This window comes from Hevea brasiliensis, chromosome 13 (assembly GCF_030052815.1).
Source record: "Hevea brasiliensis isolate MT/VB/25A 57/8 chromosome 13, ASM3005281v1, whole genome shotgun sequence".
Lineage (NCBI taxonomy): Eukaryota > Viridiplantae > Streptophyta > Magnoliopsida > Malpighiales > Euphorbiaceae > Hevea > Hevea brasiliensis.
This window is the reverse complement of record NC_079505.1, coordinates 78642555-78664292: the sequence shown is the minus strand read 5'-3', so window position 1 is coordinate 78664292 and position 21738 is coordinate 78642555. Positions and strand designations below refer to the sequence as shown.

The 21738-nt window shown below is 33.7% G+C and overlaps 2 protein-coding genes and 1 non-coding gene across 5 annotated transcripts; 2 read left to right on the top strand and 1 right to left on the bottom strand.

The window, feature by feature from the left end:
• Positions 1-1431: 1431 nt before the first annotated feature.
• On the bottom strand, positions 1432-4005 carry LOC110660803 (receptor-like protein EIX1). Its single transcript, XM_021819241.2, has one exon. It carries the CDS (start codon positions 4003-4005, stop codon positions 1432-1434), a length of 2574 nt encoding a protein of 857 aa, XP_021674933.2.
• Positions 4006-12090: 8085 nt separating this feature from the next.
• Positions 12091-12197, top strand: LOC131172328 (small nucleolar RNA R71). Its single transcript, XR_009142810.1, has one exon. It is a non-coding gene; the product is annotated as a small nucleolar RNA R71 (small nucleolar RNA).
• A 3960-nt stretch (positions 12198-16157) lies between these two features.
• On the top strand, positions 16158-21358 carry LOC110660702 (5'-deoxynucleotidase hdd1). 3 transcript variants are annotated; one of them, XM_021819076.2, is made up of 8 exons: positions 16158-16559; positions 17280-17404; positions 17920-17957; positions 19174-19284; positions 19376-19455; positions 20469-20505; positions 20582-20623; positions 20736-21358. In XM_021819076.2, the coding sequence occupies exons 1-8, from the start codon at positions 16287-16289 to the stop codon at positions 20765-20767; spliced, it is 738 nt and encodes a 245-aa protein (XP_021674768.2). In that variant the 5' UTR covers positions 16158-16286; the 3' UTR covers positions 20768-21358. The 3 variants fall into 3 exon arrangements, with proteins under 3 accessions (XP_021674768.2, XP_021674770.2, XP_021674767.2); XM_021819078.2 differs by having other exon boundaries at positions 16159-16559; positions 20763-21358; XM_021819075.2 differs by having other exon boundaries at positions 16160-16559; positions 20752-21358.
• The last annotated feature ends 380 nt before the right edge of the window (positions 21359-21738 follow it).

Genomic DNA, 21738 nt, shown 5'->3' with positions numbered 1-21738 from the left:
ATATGAGTAATTAAATTTATTTTATTCTAATGTAGGGCGCTTTTGGAGGCTTCTTTGGCCCCATGTTTAAAACATTCAGTTCTCTTTAATCCATGAACTGAGAGTTATATGCCCACAAATGATGATGGAGGTTTAAATTCAAATATCATTTGATTAGAATCAGAAAACAAATAAGGGCAGCAGGCAGCACAAGCAAGTGCAGCAACTTTTAGTAATATTTACAGAACTATAAAGCTGAAAAGGTTGAGGAAAGAAATGCAGTAGTTAGCTTATCTTGTTGCCGTGTATTTGTGTTTCTCTATAACTTCTTCCATGTTCTTTCATTTAACATGCAAGTCCTAGGTTTGGGTTTTTTGGTCTATTGACCCTGGATTAGTTGGACTTGTCATGTTAAATTTTTCTTGGTTTAATCTTTAATGCTATTCGTGCTAGCTTACCAAAAAGATAAATAAAATTCCTACTAACAGTGCTCATCTATGAATAGTGATGAACACTGAAGTAATTCTGCTCTGCTGCAACACTAGTGTCAGCAAAAATAAAAGCAACTACCAGTGTTAATGGTACCTTGAGGAACAGGATGTTTGAGTCTCTTCTGAGAATGATAGGGAACCTCAAAGCTCTCCTTCATTCTCATGGCAGCAGGGCTCTTCTGATCAACCAAGATATAATTAAAAATAAGATAAAATAATTAGTCACCACATAAAAAATTTGTTTAAATCTCTATCAGAAGTTTTGCTAATGGTGAATCTATTTTAAAACAAAATATTAAGTAATTTATTACCAAAGCCAAACTTTAATGTAAGTTCATTGATCTTATAAGTGAAATTAGTTCTACAAGTAAAATACCTATTGAATAAAACTTCCAACTTTTATTTAATCTGCATATGTTACAAAGAAAAAAAAAAAAAAACTCTCGCCCAAAGGCACTGTAAATAGTAGCTAGGAAACATTGTTACAAAATAACCACCCAAAAGGCTTAAAGATGTCGCAACATTATCTCAATCCTATACCACATGCGATCAAGAAACTGATAATACTCTATTCTCCAAGCCCTGTTGAAAATTAGAGGACCCAATACACCCCAAAAACCTACTACAAATCCTATTGTAATGCGCACAACCTTCCAACCTACTTCTAGCCCTGTACTTTCTTCTCCATCATTACCAATCTTAGGTGTTGCATCATTTTCATTGCAACTCTCTGCGAGTGGTGCTCCACAGAGTTTGTTCCCCACAAAGCAGGATGCACTAAAGCTTTGTAATTGAGTGCTTGATGGAATCTTTCCAATCAAATTGTTGTAGGACAAGTTCAAGTGACTCAAAAAAGTCAAACTAGATATGCTTTGTGGGATTTCACCAGAAAGTTGATTCGCAGAGAGGTCAAGTGATTCTAGCTCTACCATTGCACCAATGTTTTCAGGAACCATTCCAGTCAAAAGATTGTGTGACAAGTTGAGCGATTGCAAACCATGAAGGCTTGTGACTTGCCTACTGGGGATCTCTCCTGATAACAAATTGTAGGAAGATCCATGCTTCTGACTAGTTTAAGCGTGGTGCTATATTCGAGCACTTTGCCTTTCATGACAAGTAGTGCATCCTCAAAATAACTCCCTCCAGAAGTTTCATAGCTTATGAACGTAGTTGCTGAATAATTTTTTATGACCATGGCTTTAAAGTTGCTGATACACCTTGGTATAGTTCCTGACAACTCGTTCTGCCTTAGGTCCAAGATTTGGAGAGAAGTTAGAGCGCATAACTCGTCAGGTATGGCACCGTGAAACTTGTTTGAATGAAGGCTGAGGATCATTATATTGGGAAGCCATTTTCCCATCCATGTTGGTATATTTCCATCAAAGTCATTCTCAGAGAAATCAATTGACCCCAACTTAGAACAATTTCTCAGGGACAGAGGTAGCTTTCCGGAGAGATTGTTTTTGCGTAGGTTCAACGACTGAAGGGAACTCAAAGTTCCCACTGAGTCTGGAATATTACCCGAAAATTTGTTGTTGGCTAACTTTATAGCGACCAATTTCTGCCAATTTCCCCAACAGTCAGGTATTTCATCAGAGAAATGGTTATCAGCAAGATTGAGAACTTCGATTTGGCTTGGTTCATTCATCTTGTCACACAAGAAGTTGGATATTGACCCTGACAATGAATTGTTGGAAACATCCAAAGCAGCTACACGAGAGGAGACAGGAGGCAATGGACCTATAAATTTATTTGAGCTCAAATCAATAACCAGTGAGTATGAAAACGCATCTATGCTTGGAATTTGTCCATAGATTTGATTGTGGGATAGATTAAGAACTGTGAACTGGAGAGACAAATTCCAAAACCAAGCAGGAACAGAATCAAAAATTCCCGAGTTAGAAATATCTAATTTTAGTAAGTCCTCTTGAGACTGAAGCCAAGACGGAAATCGAGGACCTAATTGCCAAGATCCCAGTGCTAAGGTTTCAACACGGAAAGGAGGAACCCAGTCAGTGTCGACTTTCAGCACCAATGAGTTTCCATATGCATTGAAGGCCTTCAATCTTGCGAGATTAGCAAAGTGAACTTCTGAAACAACACCCTTCAACAAATTCTGAGAGATCACTGCGTCTTCTAATTTTGAAAGCTTGCCAAAACTTGTAGGAAGACTGCCATTCAATTCGTTACCATAAAGGTACAGAGTTTTTAAGGATGAAAGTTCACCAAGAGACACTGGAATTGGACCAGAAATTGAATTACCCCACAGGGACAAAAGGTTAAGACGTTTGAATTGACCAAGTTGGTTAATCAGATGACCAGAAAGTGTACAATTACCCATATATACCGACTCTAAGGTATTAGAAGCGCAGCCTGACAGAATTTCCAAAACTTCAGATACATCTTGATCAAGATTAACACCGGTCAGGGAAATGGACACCAAGTTGCAAAGTTTTCCAAACGATCTTGGAATTTTCCCACTTAATTCATAATTGAATGAAAGTTCAAGGTTATTAAAAGTAGAGCTCAGGTTGGAAATGGCACTAGATATTGTACCATGCAGGTTGCAGGAGCAAAAGTTAAGGTACTCAAGATGACTGAAACTGTGGAACCAATTGGGTAATCCAGAGTTTAAATTGTTAAATGATAGATCAAGATTCTTTAGTGAAGTAAAGTTCTGAAGATTATCAGGGATTGGACCTTGAAGATTATTTGCTTGGAGATTGAGAGAAATGAGATTGCTGAGACGAGAGATCCACCTATGAAACAAAGAGTAGTCAAACCAGTTCCAAGAAAGATCGAGGACAGCAAGAGAAGAAGAAATATTAACATCTGCTAAAAGAGGAAAGTCACTAAGTAGACAATCTGATAAGCGCAACTGTAGCAGAGAAGGTAGTTTGTTTACCACCTGTAGCCAATCAGTAGCTGCGCTGAGGTTTATGATGCTCAAATCCAGGTATTCCAGAAAAGAAAGGCCAGAAAGCCATTGAAGATTCTCCACATGTAACTGATTTGCTTGAAGATCGAGATACTGCAGGTTTGAGAGATTTCCAAGTTGATGAGGAACCTTTCCTTGGAATCCCGATACAGAGAGATTAAGGTACCTTAAACTAACCATAGAACCAAGAAATTCAGGAATTGAGTTGCCCACAAAGTTATTGTCGCCCAGGTCCAAATAAATCAGATTCTTCAAACTTAGCAGCGCAGGATTTAACTGACCTCCTAGTTTGGACATCTCATAAGCTTTATATTTTACTTCTGATGAAAAATCATCCAAAGGAGGATTCTTTAGATGGAGCTCGCTGACATAGCCTGTTTCATTGTTGCAGACAACTCCAGCCCATTTACAGCAATCTTGGTGGTCAACCCAAGAGGCAAGCCGGTTCGAAGGATCAATTAGATCCTGCTTGAACCTTAAAAGAGCTTGTTTCTCCCTCTCAGTGCAACCCACATAATTGGAAATTTGGAAACAGGAGCTGAAGCTAAGATTTGCTGCGGCAATTAACAAGAAAAGAATAGTAGCAAAAGCAGCCATAGCACTTAAAAGCGTTTATACCGACTATGAAAACAAGTGGTGTGTGCATGAGACAAGCTGCAAAGATGTTTGGTATTTTATAGTGTTATTTTCTCATTAATATTGAGTTCCATCAATACTTTTCCACAACAGAACAATTGCTATTCTAAACCCTTTCATACGCATAATAATATTGACTTGTCAACAAAAATTGGATTCTAGAAATTAACTACACGTCAAAATTTAGAAATGGTCGATTAGATGTATTTTGTAAGTTAGGCAACTTGTTGCACTATAATTCTTGTAGTGTCCAGAAACATCACTTCACTGGCATGGTTCTAAATGGAAATTTTTAAATTAATTTTCTTTTATTTGATTTTGAAAAACAATTAGTTGGCAAATTTATATTATTATTATTATTATTATTATTATTATTATTATTATTATATAACAGTTTAAAAATGTAAGTATATAAGATACGGAGTATATCAACTTAATACGATTTTTATTTTTAAATTAAATAATCATAATAATCGACTACACTAAATGTCATTTCGACTTTATATAAAGTAAATCTAAATTGAAATTGAAAGAAATTTTGAAGTATTGGATTAATCGTTTTTTGATTATATTTTATTTTTTTTACTCATTAGTTGATTGAGTGAGGTTCTATATTGCAGATCATCTTCTATTTATAATCTCACTTGAAAGCATTTGGGACTATTTGAATGCATACTTCACCACATCTTGCATTCCTGTACATATGCTGAAGGTTACTTAACTGACCACTTTTCCACCTTCAGCAAACTTCTCCATAGCTTCTTATCTTTTAGCAAACTTCTTTCTGTCTTTATCTATAGTTGTAAGATAATTTCAGAATAACTAAATTAAAATAAATTAATTAAAACTTAATTTCTAATTAAAAGAAAAGAAAAAAAAATCATTATTTTCAAAGTCATGGGCATCCATCAAAATCAAAGCGAGGATAAATTTCAAATTTCTTGCAAGTTAATTGGCTAGTGATTTTAATTTCCAGCACTTGGTTTGGTGCCAAGTAGAATTCTAGTTATCTCTTGATATTACCACACAAATTTCCTACCACTAACAATAACAACAATTTCTCATCCCATCTTTTGAAATTGTTACTCATTAGAAATTTGACACGGCAGGATTTCCCAAATTCCAAACGATAATCCAATTATTTAATCATGACGATTCCTCTTAAATTTTTAATTAAGCATATAACTTTTCATAATGTTGTTAATAAAATTAACTACATTGTGTTTCTATTTTGAAAAAAATATTATTTATTTTTTAATTTATAAATTATTTATTAGTATTTTGTAATTGAACATGATAAAATGTAATTAAATAAAAACTTAATAAAATAATAAAGTATATTTTATTTAATTATATTAAACATATATTATTCTTTATGAATTAATCTAATATATTTAATATATAGAGTAATCAATTGAAGAAAACTAATAAAATGTAATTAAATAAAAATTTAATAAATTACAAATTAATTACATTACATTATATTCAATTAATTGCATTATACCGACGCATGTATTATATTGGAGTCAATAGAAAATGAAGTATCTTTGTTGACCCTTGTTACTGCTCTATTGGTTGAAAAAAATTCTTTGGTCTACAGCCTCTTGGTTGACACTTGTTACTCCCTTTCATTATCTCAAGGTGATCGAGTCTCTGAAAGCATGGGTTTTCTTCACAAGCAGCCTTGATAATACACGACTTGACTAACGCCCGGCTGAAGTTGGCTGAAATTTATCAGTCGCTAATCAAATTCTTAGGCTTTTGTTGAGAAATTAAGGCAGTGAATGAATTCACTCTTTTTTTATAAATAAGTTTCTTCTCACCCCTGCTTGGTGATAAAATAAATAAATAAAAGCACCCATTTGGAAAAAAAGGCCCGTTAGACTTGGAAATGAAATTCTTGATCTTGAAAATAATATTCTTGATTGTTGATTGATTGTGATTATATTGAATGAAAGACAATCCATACATTTATCTAGGCACATCACACACTTAATTATGAATACTTATCTCATACTTACACTAAATGCATAGCATTCACATTAATTCTATGCACATATATCTAACCTTATTAATATTTAAATTTATACTTTCAACATCCCTTCAATTTAAATACCTTTTAATATTATATTAGCCATGATTGCTTGGACCATATCCTGGGGAAAAATCATAAGCTATAATAACTAATATTCAAACTACAAAATAGCTAGACTCTTTAGTTTGTTATGTTTCTCTAGTTTTTTCTTTAATTTATCGTATTCTATTCTCAATTTTTCACTGGCCTCATCCAGATTATCAATCGAAATATTTGATTCATGTAACTCTCACTCATTTACATCTTTAATGATAACATCATAAAATCATCTAAAATATCTTATCACTCCCAAAGCGATTTCATTCATAAAATCGTCCAATCCTTCATGGATCCTTGTGCCTCCAATGATTCATAAATCAAGTCTTTATTTAATATTTTTTCACCTGCATTAAAAGTTTGTTCAATTGTAACTATTGACTAGAGTGTTGTAAACACTTCTTTTGCAAATTTGCATAAAATTGAAAAATGAAACTCAACATTTTAATAAAGTTGAAAAGTTATCAAAATGACAATTTCGTAAATAATTTCAACTTTTTAGACCTCCCTCTATTCATCCGTTAATTTCGATCTAACTCTATTCAAGGTTCGGGAAAGAAAGGGACCAAGCCCGACCTTTAGTGAGAGCTTTGTCTCTCTTCCTTAGTGAAAGTTTCTTCTCTTTGTTTAGACAATAAAGAAGCCTATAAGTAAAGCAATGGCCATCTCTTTTCTTGCCATATCTAGTTTGGGCTGTGTATATTTGGCTATGGGTTTTGGTGGTAGCAGACTTTGCTTCAAGGAGAGGGTTGAGAAGATATTTGCTTAGTTATGGTTATGTATCTTGTTTGGGAGCTCTTCCCATATGGCTGGTATTCTCAAAGGAGAGATGGTGCTGCTAGATCTATGGGTTACTGGTCCCTGGGCTATACAAGATTGAGACACTTGAGCTCTGCCATTACATTACTAGTTTTTTCGGTCATGGATTTTTACTCTCCTTCAACAGTATATGTCTTTCAATCTTTTCTACCTCCCCCACATCCAAGGGCATTGATGGGTGTCGAATCCACCAGAAATTAAATTAATTGAAATCACCAAGTATGAAATATTTTCTGCAGTAAGTGGTGAATTCAGGTCGAACCCTAGAGACTGAATTATTAAATTTTGTGTGCTTGTGTAATGGAAAAAAGAAATAAAAGGGGAAGGGGAAGGGGAAGGGGAAGGGGAAGGGGGGGGGGGGGGGGGGAGGGGTTAATTCACAATCCAAAGAAGAAATCAAAAATCCAAAATTAAGATTTGAAAATAAGAAACTCTCCAATTAAATAAACTTCAATCCAAGGTAATTCGCATTCTAATGCATTGATTTGATCATAGACAAAAGAAATACAATTATATCTTATTGAATACTTAACGTAGATTTACCAAACAGCGAGGTAAACCCCTGACTTCCCTATACTCATTAATTCGAGCCCAGTACTCTTATTGACTCTAATTATTAACTGAGTTGGTATTAAGCAATTCTCATCAAATTAATAACTGCTTTAAGAAAAGGAATTAGTTAAGCTGAACAACAATTTATGAAGCATAAATCATTTAATCCACCCTATTATTTCCTTAGGTTATTATCGAAAACTTGGATCATAATCAATAAAACCTAATTACTACTCATGTTCAATCTTACACAACAATTACGGATTATGAAGATGAACTAGCAATTGATCAAATCAAACAATTAACTAATAGGCCTTTTTAGCAAATTATTCAACAGATCAAAAACAATTAAATTAGAAAATAATAGATATTTAAAAAGACATAAATTAAATTAAGAACCTAGTCTCACAAATCATACATAAGAACTTGAATTTCTTGAACTGAATTAAAAACTTAGCCACTCATATTCATGGCTTGCAGAAAAAAATAAAGAAAGAAATATAAAGAAGAAATCTAAAAAGAGAATGGAGAATGAAAGCCTTCAAATGGAGAACGAAGGTCTGAATTGGGATACTCTTTGCTGCTGCCCAAATATGTATTTATAGTAAAAAACCTAACCCCAAAGATAGGAACCAAACCAAACTAGGAAAGGTTTTGAAATTCAAGATGCAGATTTTCAGTCTGCATTCACATTTTTGGAATCAAGGCAGACTTTTAGCAACTTTCTTTCTGAATCTGCCTCTGCCCTCTTTAAGAAAGTTGTAGCCCTATTTCTTAGCTTTCCAACAGGTACTCATGGACCCAAATCTGAGGTCTACAGCCCAAGTTATAGCCCAAAAACCGGGACTAGTTCAGTCAGATGGTCCAGCCCATTATGACAACTTCATTGCCATTTTTGATAATTAAAATAGCCTCATCTCTCGTCCAGCCCTTGATAGAAGTTGTAGAGGTGGCTCTTAAGATTCAATTGGGCTTGGCCTTGCTTCATTTGGACATCTAAAACTCCAGATACAAAATAAATACTGAAACTGATCGTGACCCATCGAGTCTGGGCTTTTGCAATAGATCCATAGCTCATTTTGTCAACCTTGGAGACTGATTTGGGCTTTGGTCCCTCTTTATCATTTGAAGTGCTTTATCTTAGCTTTTCAATGGATTAAACATCACTCAATTTGGAGACTTATAACAATAGAAACACCTAAAAAATACAGCAAAGGTCAAATGCTGAAAATTTCTCCATTTAACACAATTATTCCACAACTATATAAAAATATGCCTAAATGATAAATATATTTTAACCAACTGAATTAAATATAAAAAACAAACTAAAAACACTAAATGTGATGAGAGTAAAATTAATAAATTATGCACTTATCAAATTCTTCCACACTTATTCCATGCTTGTCCTCACGCATGACTTAAACTCTCAATCAACTCCACTTAAAAGTTCCTTAACTTCACCCTATCATAACATTCTCTAATAAAAGATTAAAAATTTGAAAGAAGAGGCAAGTAAGGTAATAACCATCATAATAAATTCCATCAACACTATGCCAATATATCAACAATTTTTCAACATAAAACAAAAGGTTTGAAATCAATTAAGCTCACATAATTAAAGTTCCATAAAATTTTAAGTCAATACACACCAAAACACAAGGTTAATTTATCAAGTCACAACAATTATAGCTCTTTGCAAATCTTAGAGGAGATAGAAATGTCCCTTTTTTATTTATTTATTTATTTATTTTATTTGAAATTACACTTTTTTCTTGTCACAGTTATCACTTTTTTTTTTTATTTCAACCATCACCTTCAGAAAAATACCTTGCTTATATCCTAGTTAGCTTTTGACCTGAGAATCGACATGGGATTCATGAAGACCCCTGGTTAGTTTTCTTAACTAAAATAGCGGAGCAATTTTCAAGTTCAACATTTTATTTCCCCCAATTTATGCATCCACATATTATAAAGTGCCCTGATAGATTAAACAAAGTTCTGAAATATGCATAACATTAGTTTAAAGTACACATAACTAATTATTTCACCATTAAATCAAGCTTAAATGATTTATGCAGGAAAAAATTGTTCTATGGTATGGAGAAAAGGGAAAATCCATCATTAAAGTTACTACTACCTTTTCTAAAATCTCAAAAATTTAATCTAAAATAGAAAAGTCATTTCAAGGACAAAGCACTTCTCTCCGAGAGTTAATAAAGAATCATGAATCAAGCTTATGAGAATAAATTTTATTTTATTTTTATTATTTTATTATTTTATTTATTTATTTATTTATTTTAACAATTAAAAAGATTGCAGCAAAAAATTTCTCCTCCCCCACACTTAAAACTTACATTGTCCCCAATGTAAAGCCCAAACGCAAAAGAAAAGAAAAAAAATGCTAGAAAATAAAATAAAATAAGGAAAAGAAAACGAATCTGATTTTGGTTAACAAGCCACCAATGGGTTGCCTCCAAAGAAGCGCTTTTGTTTATCGTCGTTAGCTCAACATGACAAAGCTCCCTAATCCACTCAATTCTCCTGAAACCCCTTATAAAATGGCTTGAGTTCATGACCATTGACCTTGAACACTTTGTTAGTTCCTAAACTTTGAATTTCAACTGCACCATAAGGAAACACATTAGTAACAACAAAAGGGTCCAATCCAACGAGAGCACAACTTACCAATCATCAGCTTCAATATGGAATTATACAATAAAACTTTTTACCCAATCACAAACTGCTTCCTTATTTTGTCATGGAATGCTTTTGTCTTTTATTTACAGATCCTAGAATTTTCATAAGCCTTAAGGCGAATTTCCTCTATTCCATGCAATTGTAATTTTTTTTCCACATCAGCAATATCCAAATTTAAATTACAATGTCTAACAGTCTTATGTTCTAACTCATCCTCTATGCTTAACTCAAACACATCCTGCACAAATGTATCAACAATATTAATAGAAAAGACAAAATGATTATCAGCAGGATATTTCATAGCATCAAAGATATTAAATTTGACAGTCTTTCCATCAAACTCCATAGTTAAGGTACCCTCATCCACATCAATTTTTGTCTTGGCAGTTTTTAGGAAAGGTCTTCCAAACAAAATCAAAGCTGAATTTGATGAGAGAGCGCTATCATCCTCCATATCCAGAATGTAAAAATCTGCAGGAAAAATCAATCCTCCAACCTACACTAACACATCCTCAACTACTCCCAATGGGTAACCATTAGAATGATCAGCTAACTGAATAATGACACTGGTTTCTTTCAAAGGACCCAAATTCAAAGTTTGGAAAACTGAATTTGACATAACATTAATAGATGCTCCTAAATCTATCATTGCATGTTCAAATTTAGAATCACCTATTCTGCAAGGAATAGAAAATGAACCTGGATCCTTACACTTAGGGGGTAATTTTCGCTGAATTAATGCCGACACATTTTCTCCCATACTGATCTTCTCATTATTCCTTAACTTGCGCTTTGTAGTACATAATTATTTAAGGAATTTAGCATACCTGGAGATTTGTTTAATCGCATCAAGTAAAGGTATATTAACCTCCACCTTCTTGAAAGTCTCCAAAATTTCCTTCTCTTGTTCTTCTTTCTTCGTCTTAGCCAACCTACATGGGAATGGAGGAATAACAAAATTATTAACCTTATTCAAGTTAGGTTCAGTATTTACCTCAACTTCAGGAACTTCAAACTCTTTTTCTCCTTGCTTCTTCTTTTTTGTTGACTCATGTGGAGTCTGATTATCAACTTCTTTCCCACTCCGCAATAGTATTGCACTTGCATTTTCTCTGGGGTTCATGACTGTTTGTGATGGAAGCTTTCCAGAACCTTGAGCTTCAAGCTTGCTCACAGATGAGGCTAACTGACCAATCTACCTCTCTATATTTTGAATGCTATTTCTGATCTCCTGTTGAAACTGTTGAGTATTGTTAGCCAAAGCCTTAACAATTTCATCAAGTGACATACCTTGATTTGAGGGAGGTGAAGGCAGAGGTGGAGGTGGAGGTGGAGGTGGAGGTGGCTGGTTCACTTGTGGTCTTTGCTGATGGTATCGGTTTTGCACTGGTTGATTCCCATAACTCAAATTGGGATGATCTCGCCATCCTGAATTATAAGTATTAGAAAGGGGATCATACCTGTATTATGGCTGTCCATAATTTCTTACTGCATTAACATGTTGCATTGATTCATCCTCTTGTAATGCAAGACACATGGCAGTAGCATGACCCGAACCCGAACAAATTCCACATACCTTAACAGTTTGCATTTTTCCTACAGCCAATTACCTCACCAAAGAAGTTAAATCAGAAATTTATTTCTCAAGGTTAGATGTACGTACCTCATTAACCTTCATAGTTGTGTGATCCATTCTCATTCTAAACTGCTGAGAATTTACTGCCATGTTAGCAATCAGCCTCCTTGGTGTCTTGTCAACCAATGCTCCTCCACTAGCAGTATCTATCATACTGCGGTCCATTGGTAGCAGTCTCTCATAGAAATACTGAATCAAAAGCTACTCACTTATTTGATGATGAGGACAGCTTGCACACAGCTTCTTAAATCTCTCTCAATACTCATACAAGCTCTCTCCATTATACTGCCATATGCCACAAATTTCTTTTCTTGTGTTGGCAGCACGGGAAGCAGGAAAATACTTCTCCAAAAATATCTACTTGATCCCATTCCATGAGTTGACAGATCTAGAAGGAAGGTAATACAACCAATCCTTAGTTATGCCCTCCAGTGAGAAAGGGAAAACTCGAAGCTTGATTTGATCCTCTGAAACTCCTTGAGGTTTCATGCTGGAACACACAATATGAAATTCCTTTAGATGCTTATGTGGATCCTCACCTGCAAGACCATGAAACTTAGGCAACAAATGGATTAGTCCAGATTTCAATTCAAAAGTAACATTTAAAGCAGGATATTAGATACACAACGGCTGTTGGTTTAAATCAGGAGCAGCCAACTCTTTCAAAGTCCTAGCAGCAGCCATGGTCTCGTTTTCAGAACTTGACTCTGAATTCGAATCTGAACTTAGCTCTTTTGGAGATTGGACTCCTTTAGATGTACTCGGAATCTGCCTAGCTTGCTTAGCCAATTTTCTCAAAATTTTAGCTGTTTTTTCTACTTTTGGATCAAATATCAACTCACCAGATTGAGAAATTCTTGTCATAAACAAAAAAAAAAAATCAAAGTAAAAACAGAAAAATGCCTTAAAACACTAGAAAATAATCGAATTTGACCTCAAGAGGGTGGGGCTAAAGAATCCTACGGATTCATTAATCTTGATCAGAGCATCGTTTTCTTCAAAATATGTATGGTCCGCCCTCCAAATTCAACCAAAATCCTTAATGAACAATAACAATGAACAGTAACACCGTAATTAAATTTTTTTTTTTGAAAACCTAAAAATAGCAACACTTCACAAACAAAATTAATAACAAAATATCCTAACACCAAAAACACGAATTCCAATAAATTTTAGTCCCTGGCAATGGCGTCAAAATTCTTGATGGGTGTCAAATCCACTAGAAATTAAATTAACTAAAATCACCAAATATGAAATATTTTCTACAGTAAGTGGTGAATCTAGGTCGAACCCTAGAGATTGAATTATTAAATTTTGTGCGCTTATGTAATGGAAAAAAGAAATAAAGGTTGAAGGGGGGGGGGGGGGGGGATGGGGGTTAATTCACAATCCAAAGAAGAAATCAAAAATCCAAAATTAAGATTTAAAAATAAGAAACTCTCCAATTAAACAAACTTTAGTCCAAGGTAATTCGCATTCCAATGCATTGATTTGATCATAGACAAAAGAAATACAATTATATCTTATTGAATACTTAACGTAGATTTACCAAACAGCGAGGTAAACCCCTGACTTCCCTATACTCATCAATTCGAGCCCAGCACTCTTATTGACTCTAATTATTAACTAAGTTGGTATTAAGCAATCCTCATCAAATTAATAACTGATTTAAGAAAATGAAGTAATTAAGCTGAACAACAATTTATGAAACATAAATCATTTAATCCACCCTATTGTTTCCTTAGGTTATTATCGAAAACTTGAATCATAATCAATAAAACCTAATTGCTACTCATGTTCAATCTTACACAATAATTACGGATTATGAAGATGATCTAACAATTGATCAAATCAAATAATTAACTAATAGGTCTTTTCAGCAAATCATTCAACAAATCAAAAATAATTAAATCAGAAAATAATAGATATTCAAAAAGACATAAATTAAATTAAAAACCTGGTCTCACAAATCATAAATAAGAACTTGAATCCCTTGAACTGAATTAAAAACTTAGCCACTCATGTTTATGGCTTACAGAAAAAATAAATAAATAAAGAAAGATAAAGAAGAAATCTAAAAAGAGAATGGAGAATGAAAGCCTTTAAATGGAGAATGAAGTTCTGAATTGGGATACTTTTTGCTGCTGCCCAAAGACGTATTTATAGTAAAAAACCTAACCCCAAAGATAGGAACCAAATCAAACTAGGAAAGGTTTTGAAATTCAAGATGCAGATTTTTAGCCTGCATTCACATTTATGGAATCAAGGCAGATTTTCAGTAACTTTCTTTCCGAATCTGCCTCTGCCCTCTTCAGGAAAGTTGTAGCCTTATTTCTTAGCTTTCCAACGGGTACTCATGGACCCAAATCCGAGGTCTACAGCCCAAGTTATGGCCTAAAAACCGGAACTGGTTCAATCAGACGGTCCAGCCCATTGTGATGACTTCATTGCCGTTTTTTACAATTAAAATGATCTCATCTCTCATCCAGCCCTTCATAGAAGTTGTAGAGGTGACTCTTAAGGTTCAATTGGGCTTGGCCTTACTTCATTTGGACGTCTGAAACTCCAGATACAAAATAAATACTGAAACTGGTCGTGATCCATTGAGTCTGGGCTTTTGCAATAGATCCATAGCTCATTTTGTGAAACTTGGAGACTGATTTGGGCTTTGGTCCCTCTTTATCATTTGAAGTGTTATATCTTAGCTTTTCAATGGATTAAACAACACTCAATTTGGAGACCCACAACAATAGAAACACTTGAAAAATACAACAAATATCAAATGCTGAAAATTTCTTCATTTAACACAATTATTTCACAATTATCTAAAAATATGCCTAAATGATAAATATATTTTAACAAACTGAATTAAACATAAAAAAAACATACTAAAAAAACTAAATATAATTGGAGTAAAATTAATAAATTATGCACTTATCAGGCATTGCTTTTAATTTGGGAAGCTCCAATGGGTCTTGGAGTGATGGTTTTATTTGTTTGTCCTTTGAACTCCATAGATTTGTGCTTAATGTTGTAGTCTTCTTCTAGGCGGTGGTGCTTCCATCGGCAACAGTGGGTATACTTTGTGGGTCAAATACCCGCTTGAGATTAGGTTTTCTTAATGATATGGGGCTTCATTGCTTGGGCTTGGGTAGGGGAGATTAGATAGGCTTTGTTGTAAGTTGCGTTTGATCCATGAACATCTGATTTCTTTAATGAATATCTCTTTTCTAGTAAAAAAGCCAGGACTTTATGGGTGTTGATTTCAAACTGCTTTAAAATTACGGACCGATAATGATTTTGAGCCAAGTTTATCTAGAAAACTCATATCAATTAAAAAAAAAAGAAAAAAAAGAAAAACTCACATTCGTGGATATATATGAGACCAAGATATCATTAGGTGGAAGATTCTTGCAAGAGGTACTCTCACTTCATTATAGAGAGAGTTTTCTTTCCAAAGTTTCATTTTTCACCTGTGTTTCTCTTTGTTTTAGGGAGAGTTTTTTGTGTGCTTCAAGAGTTAGAGGTGGCATTGCTACGGTTGGCTTTGCTGAACGCCAATTTGGGTTTATGGGTTGATTTTTATGGGTTGACTTTAAAGATTAAGTTATAGGTTTAATCAAATCTTAATAATTGAATTATCAATAAAATAAAATTTTAACATTAAATTATTTTTAAAATAAAATTAGAGTTAAAGATATTTTGATATTTTTATTAAAGGTAATAGTAATTTAATTAAAATTTTAATAGTAGGGATAAATTTATAAATTTATTACTCATTCCGTCTATAAATAATAATTATATTTAATTTTTTATTTTATTTAAAATTATCTCTACATTTAGAAGATCGAGTAGAATTAACTTTTTTTTAATTTTATTCTTTATCTCTATTAAATATAATAAATATTTATATAATTTTTTAAAATTAATATTATCACCTCCTTTTTAATTAAATTAGCTGTTTATCACATTAATAATCATTTTTTTATATTTTCAAGAAAGAATAATTAAATAAATTATGAATATTTTTTTATGAAAATAAAATATCAAAAATTAAATTATTTAATTTTAAAATTATAAAACTAAATTATAGTTCTAACCAATCTAAATTGTGATTTACCCAAAATAAATTTGAGTTTTAGTACGAATAATGGCAAATGCGTAATTAATGAAGGGCAAAAAATAAAGGCGACCGAGGTATGTTTTGTGACTACGTGCGTCAAGGCGAGCGTGAGAGACGTTTTGTCTTGTAGCGAGCCTAGAGGTGGACTGGAGAGCACAGAGACGGAGAACCAGACCGCTATTTGTAAAAAATAATTAAAAAAAAAATCAGTCTCTCTTTCTCAATCCAGCTCTTTTTTCTTTTCTGTCTTCCTGTTTAGATCTCCACAACAGCATCAACCAACAATGGCGGTTAATCCATCAATTCAGTGTGCGCCTCAGCTGGGTCGCTCTCTATCTCCTCGCTCTCCCATCGCCTTCTTCAATCGGGTCTCATCACGACCCGCTTTCTTAAACGAAGCTCCGTCTTCGAGAATCGTTTTGGTTCGCTCTCAAATGCCTAGTTCGGATGGTTTGGGCCACACGAGATCCGTGGTGGAGTCTGATTCTCATGTTGAGTCCTTAGGTGCTTCCGCTTTGTCTGCGATTGATTTCCTCACATTGTGTCATCGGTTGAAGGTAAAGCGTCAAGATGCTTGTTTTGATTTTCTTTGGTTTTCCTTAACTAACGATTGAAAGTTTTGAGCATTTGTTTAGTTATCAAATTAGTTTTAGAAGTACCATTTGAAGTTGATCATGGAATTTCCACTTCATGCCAGGTTTTGTTGCCTAATTCTGCCTAAATTAGAAAGATGTTAAGCAAATACAGTTTTTTTCTAATGACAATTCGAGTCACATGAAATCAATCCAATAGAGATTGCAGTACTCGTGTTAGTTTCTAAAACTAGGTCTACCAAGTTCCGCGAAACCTGGGGAAGCATTCACAAACACGTTTGTTGTGAGATTGGATTTGATTGCATTATGAATTTCGCTGCTGGTTGGAGAGATTTATGATGTTTAGTGACCAGGAAACAAATTTTAAAAAAAAAAAAAAAAGAAATAATATCATTTTTCAAATAACAGGAAAGGACTTGATTAAAACTTAAAATATGTTCTTGAGGAGGCATGTCTCTTTGTTTAGATCATGAGTTAATGGCTGGCATGTATTTCAGATAAATGTTCTATTATGCTTTTGTCTTTCTTTTAAGTGAACTGCTATCCTAACTGCCTACACTTATGATTATTATTTATAAACTACAATAAGCTTTATGTGAAATGTATATATACCTAAGTACATTTCCAGTGACATAGCATTTGGAAGATTTCTAATCCCTCTCTCCCTGCTTCTCAAAATAAAAGACCACAAAACGGAAGGGATGGATCAACCATGGGATAAAGGGCCCAGAATCAATTGCTGACCATATGTACCGCATGGCTCTGATGGCTCTCATAGCTGGCGATCTTCCTGGTGTGAACCGAGAAAGGTTAGACTTGTTCATACCATGTCCATGTCAAGGCCTTTATTATTTACGTTACTTTCATCATAGGCATCTATTTTCCCTTTTATATCATTTTTTTTATTCAAATATAAGTAGGATTGTCAATGTTTAATTAATACTGATATACAAGGCATTAAATACACGCTTATCCTAATAAGTTGGGCATATGTGTTGATCTGGTGGAATTCTCTTCTGTGAACTATTATTACTTTTTAGAAGTTATTGATCTCTCAGCTTATCGGTGAGCTTTATGCCACCACATATAAATATTTGTGTTCTTTGGATTTGTTAACAGGCTTTTTGCAAGTAAGAAACTGCTTTAATTTACTACTAAAATATGTGGACATGGATGTATAAATCAGTGGGTACTCCTGCTGTTTCTCATTCTGTACTGGGAAATGGCAAAAGATAATGGGTGTGTTAATATTTGATATTTGGTTTTCTGCTTCCTTCTTTTTATTGGGGTTGCTTAGGTTATGTCTTTGTCCTCATTGGAACAGGTGTATAAAGATTGCAATTGTGCATGATATAGCAGAAGGTATTATTTTGATTTCCTTTAGTTTCCTAATATGGTTGATTGATATATTCAATAACTAAATGAGATGAAATTGATACAGATTTCAAAATGTATGGGTTCATGAGTGGGGGAACGGGGTGTAAAATTTTTCTCATGTAACTAAATTTTGTTTTAAATCCTCGTTAACTGGATAAAGTTGGCTCTTTATAGCATATAGCTCAATACATCTCTTAAAAGAGTGTAAAAAAACATGACTAAATATTAGGAGGCTTAGTACCAGTTATGAATATTTGGGTTTCATGAACAAGTTAAGATGGTTCTTTTGCTTGTTATTTTATGCCAGTTAAGCCTAAAGAATTACTGATTAGAGAGAAACATACCAGCAAAAGCTCCAAGCACTGCTCTTCATACTCGAGCATACACCTATATTTTTAGAGAGCAAGGGCATGATCCTCTTATGTTTATGAATGTTGGGAATTATGAACCTAGGATTGTAAATACTAAACTGGCATGCTACACATTGAATTGGGCTCCCCATCACCAAGCCATTTTGGTTTGGCTTGCCAACACTTATATGCCCTTTAATTTTCTTGTATATTATCGATGTAGGTCGTGTTTCACAAGTGATATTTCAACACTCCCCCTCAAGCGCCAATTGAGACATTTGGTTGACAATTAAAACTGAAATGCAACAGCAACATTGGGAAATTGAGCTAAAATTGAAACTAGATCTTGACTTGCTATGATACCATGTTGAGAATTATAGACCCAGGAATGTGAATATCAATCTAGCAGGCTACATGTTGAATTGGGCTTGAAACTAGACTATTCATCACCCCATTTTGCTTTGGTTTGCCACCACTTATATGCTCTTTAATTTTCTTGTACATTGTTGATGTGGGACTTGTTTCCACAAGTGATATTCCAACAATGAATTTTAATGTTGCTCTGGAATTATAGTGTATTCTTTATATATATTTACAATTTAGGGTGGGGGTTGCTAGTGGGGTGGGTGGGTTTAGGGGCACTCAACATATTAAATAGAATCAATTTCATAAACTTTGTGGGCTCTCAATAACAGAATTAGTATGGATTGGTGATTCTATTTTTACTCTCTCTCTCTCTCTCTTCTCTCTTATTTTTCTTTCTACATTTTAACTTCATTTTTTTTAGAATAAATGCACATGCATTTTCTTGTGGTTTTGAAGTTTTTGAATTGGGATTTGAACTTTGATAGCTATTGTTGGAGATATAACACCAGCTGATGGTGTGCCTAAACAAGAAAAGAGCAGACGGGAGCAAGCAGCCTTAAATGAAATGTGTGAAGTTCTTGGTGGAGGAATGAGGGGTACTTACTAACCCTTGTTACCTTTTCAATCTTAGATTGCTGATCAGTTTCATCTTTGAATCATGTGTGATTAACTAATTTCTCATTGCAGCTGTGGAGATCAAAGAATTATGGGCAGAGTATGAAAACAATGCTTCCTTGGAGGCCAACCTTGTGAAAGATTTTGACAAAGTATGTATAATTTGAGCATTCAAATAGAAGTTCTATGAATTATGTGTTAAAGAAATAGGTTTATGATTCAAAAAGCTTACCATTTAGTATCTAGCTTCTTCGGTTAAAATTTATGTAGCTTGGGCAGAATTTGATACTCTAATCAAGCCTAAACATGTAACAGAAGTGTCTCACTTATTTTTAATTATTTTTATTTTGCAATATCTGTATTAAATTAATATGAAAGTAATGTTTTTAACTCCAATACTCTTTTTTATATTATTTGCGATCATGTAGTATAAAATCTCTTATTTTTCTCTTATTTTCTTTTTCCTTACTCATGTACCCATATTCTATATAAAAAAAAATGAAAAAAAAAATCTTATACTATAGTTATTTATTTTATTCATGTGCTGTATTTTTGCTAAAATTTCATAACATTAGTATAACTTAAAAACAATGTTCTGCTAAATCTAGTACTAAAAGACATTTTCTTTTGATGGTTTAAAGTGGGTCATCTATTAAATTTATGCGAGTCGCTAAAAAGTGTTACAAGTCTCTGCTCAAAAGTCAAACTCACTTATCTTCGTGCTAATTCTTTTATAATAGGCTCAAAATTGTTGTTCAAACTTGTTCATTGATTTCATAAATGAACCGAGATAACAGATAAGCTTTTGCCTAGCTCATTCATGAGTTCACTGGTTGCACCAGTTTACAGAAGCTGCAGGTGGTAGTCTATATTGACCAGTATGCATTAAGCACAAGGATTCTTAAAGATGGGGTAAAAAAAAACAAGTACCTTGTGTTGGCTGAGGAATGTTCTTGTTATAACATTGACAACTTTTGGTGTTTCTATAACTAATTATTGCAATATTAATGTGTTTTTAAGTCTCATTAAGTCTTGTTCCCTTTCTTTCTTGTTGATATATGTTTGACCACATACCAGAACAGGTTGTTTTTTGTTTTTAACTACATTTGTGTATCGTTTACTCCATTCTGTGCCATGTTAACCTAAAGTTTTGTTTTCTGTTTAGGTTGAGATGATTTTGCAAGCATTGGAATATGAACTGGGTAAGTTTTCAGATGAGTTTATCCACTTTTTTGTCTGTGAGCTATTTTCTCATTTAATATTATCCTGGTTTTGCAGAACATGGGAAGGTGCTGGATGAGTTTTTCCTTTCAACAGCAGGTAATCGCATAGTATAGCTGGATCTGATTTTCTTACCGATGTTGATAAAATATATACACACACACACACACACACACACACACACACACACATCTATATGTTCATGTTTTAGAACATTTCTTCTGTAGGAAAATTTCAGACTGAAATAGGAAAGAGCTGGGCAGCTGAGATTATTTCAAGAAGAAACTCTAGGTTGGCCAGCAAGCTACACTGATCTTCTGTGTTTGGCGGCAGTTTTCATCTTTCTGTCCAGTTAAGTAAGTTGCTATGCCACTTGAAGACATTCTCATTTGGATATTGGTCCTTGATTTTGGATGGATAACCAACAAGATTGTATGAGAAGCATCAACGGGTATATCATTGGCTGTCCAACAGCCAAAGGTTCAAATTGTGGATACACACAGTAACCACTAACCAGTACTCCATCCAGTGGCGGAAAAATTTAATAACGGGTGCTCTTTTGTGGCCCATCAACATCTAGCAATGATCCCTTTTCCTAGTTTGGACTTCTTTACGCAATAACTATGCCTACACGAATAGCAAAAATATCAATTTGTAGCAATTGTGGCACTGTGAGCTACATTTGTAGATTAATTCTCAGGAAATTAGTTAACGTACTTTTAGTTCATCTGTGATAGATTTACAAATGCCTTGTGGAAGTGGAACATGGTATATGAACTCTCTTCTAATCAATTTTTTATATGAATTTTTAAATGAGAATTCTTTACATCAAAATTTATATTTGTATGGTCATAAAATAACTTCCAAGTGAATTCTGATGCATGCCTATGATTATTTCCAATTTGCATACATGTGCTGAAGCTGGTTTTGTGTATTGGATATTACTGTGCAGTTGTATTAATATTATTATACATGTATGAGCCGAAAGATGAAGAAATTATTTTGATGATCTCTTTAATAATAATCAAAGTGACAATAGCATGAATATAGATTACAGAGCAATAGAAAAGAATGTGAATTACACTAGAATGATTAGATTTTCAGTAATAAAGTAAGTACTTGAGAGAATGAAAGCGAGTAAAGTTTATGAATCCGATGGAATACTAATTAAAGTGTAGAAGTGTCTGAGAGTAGCATGGTTAATTAAACTATTT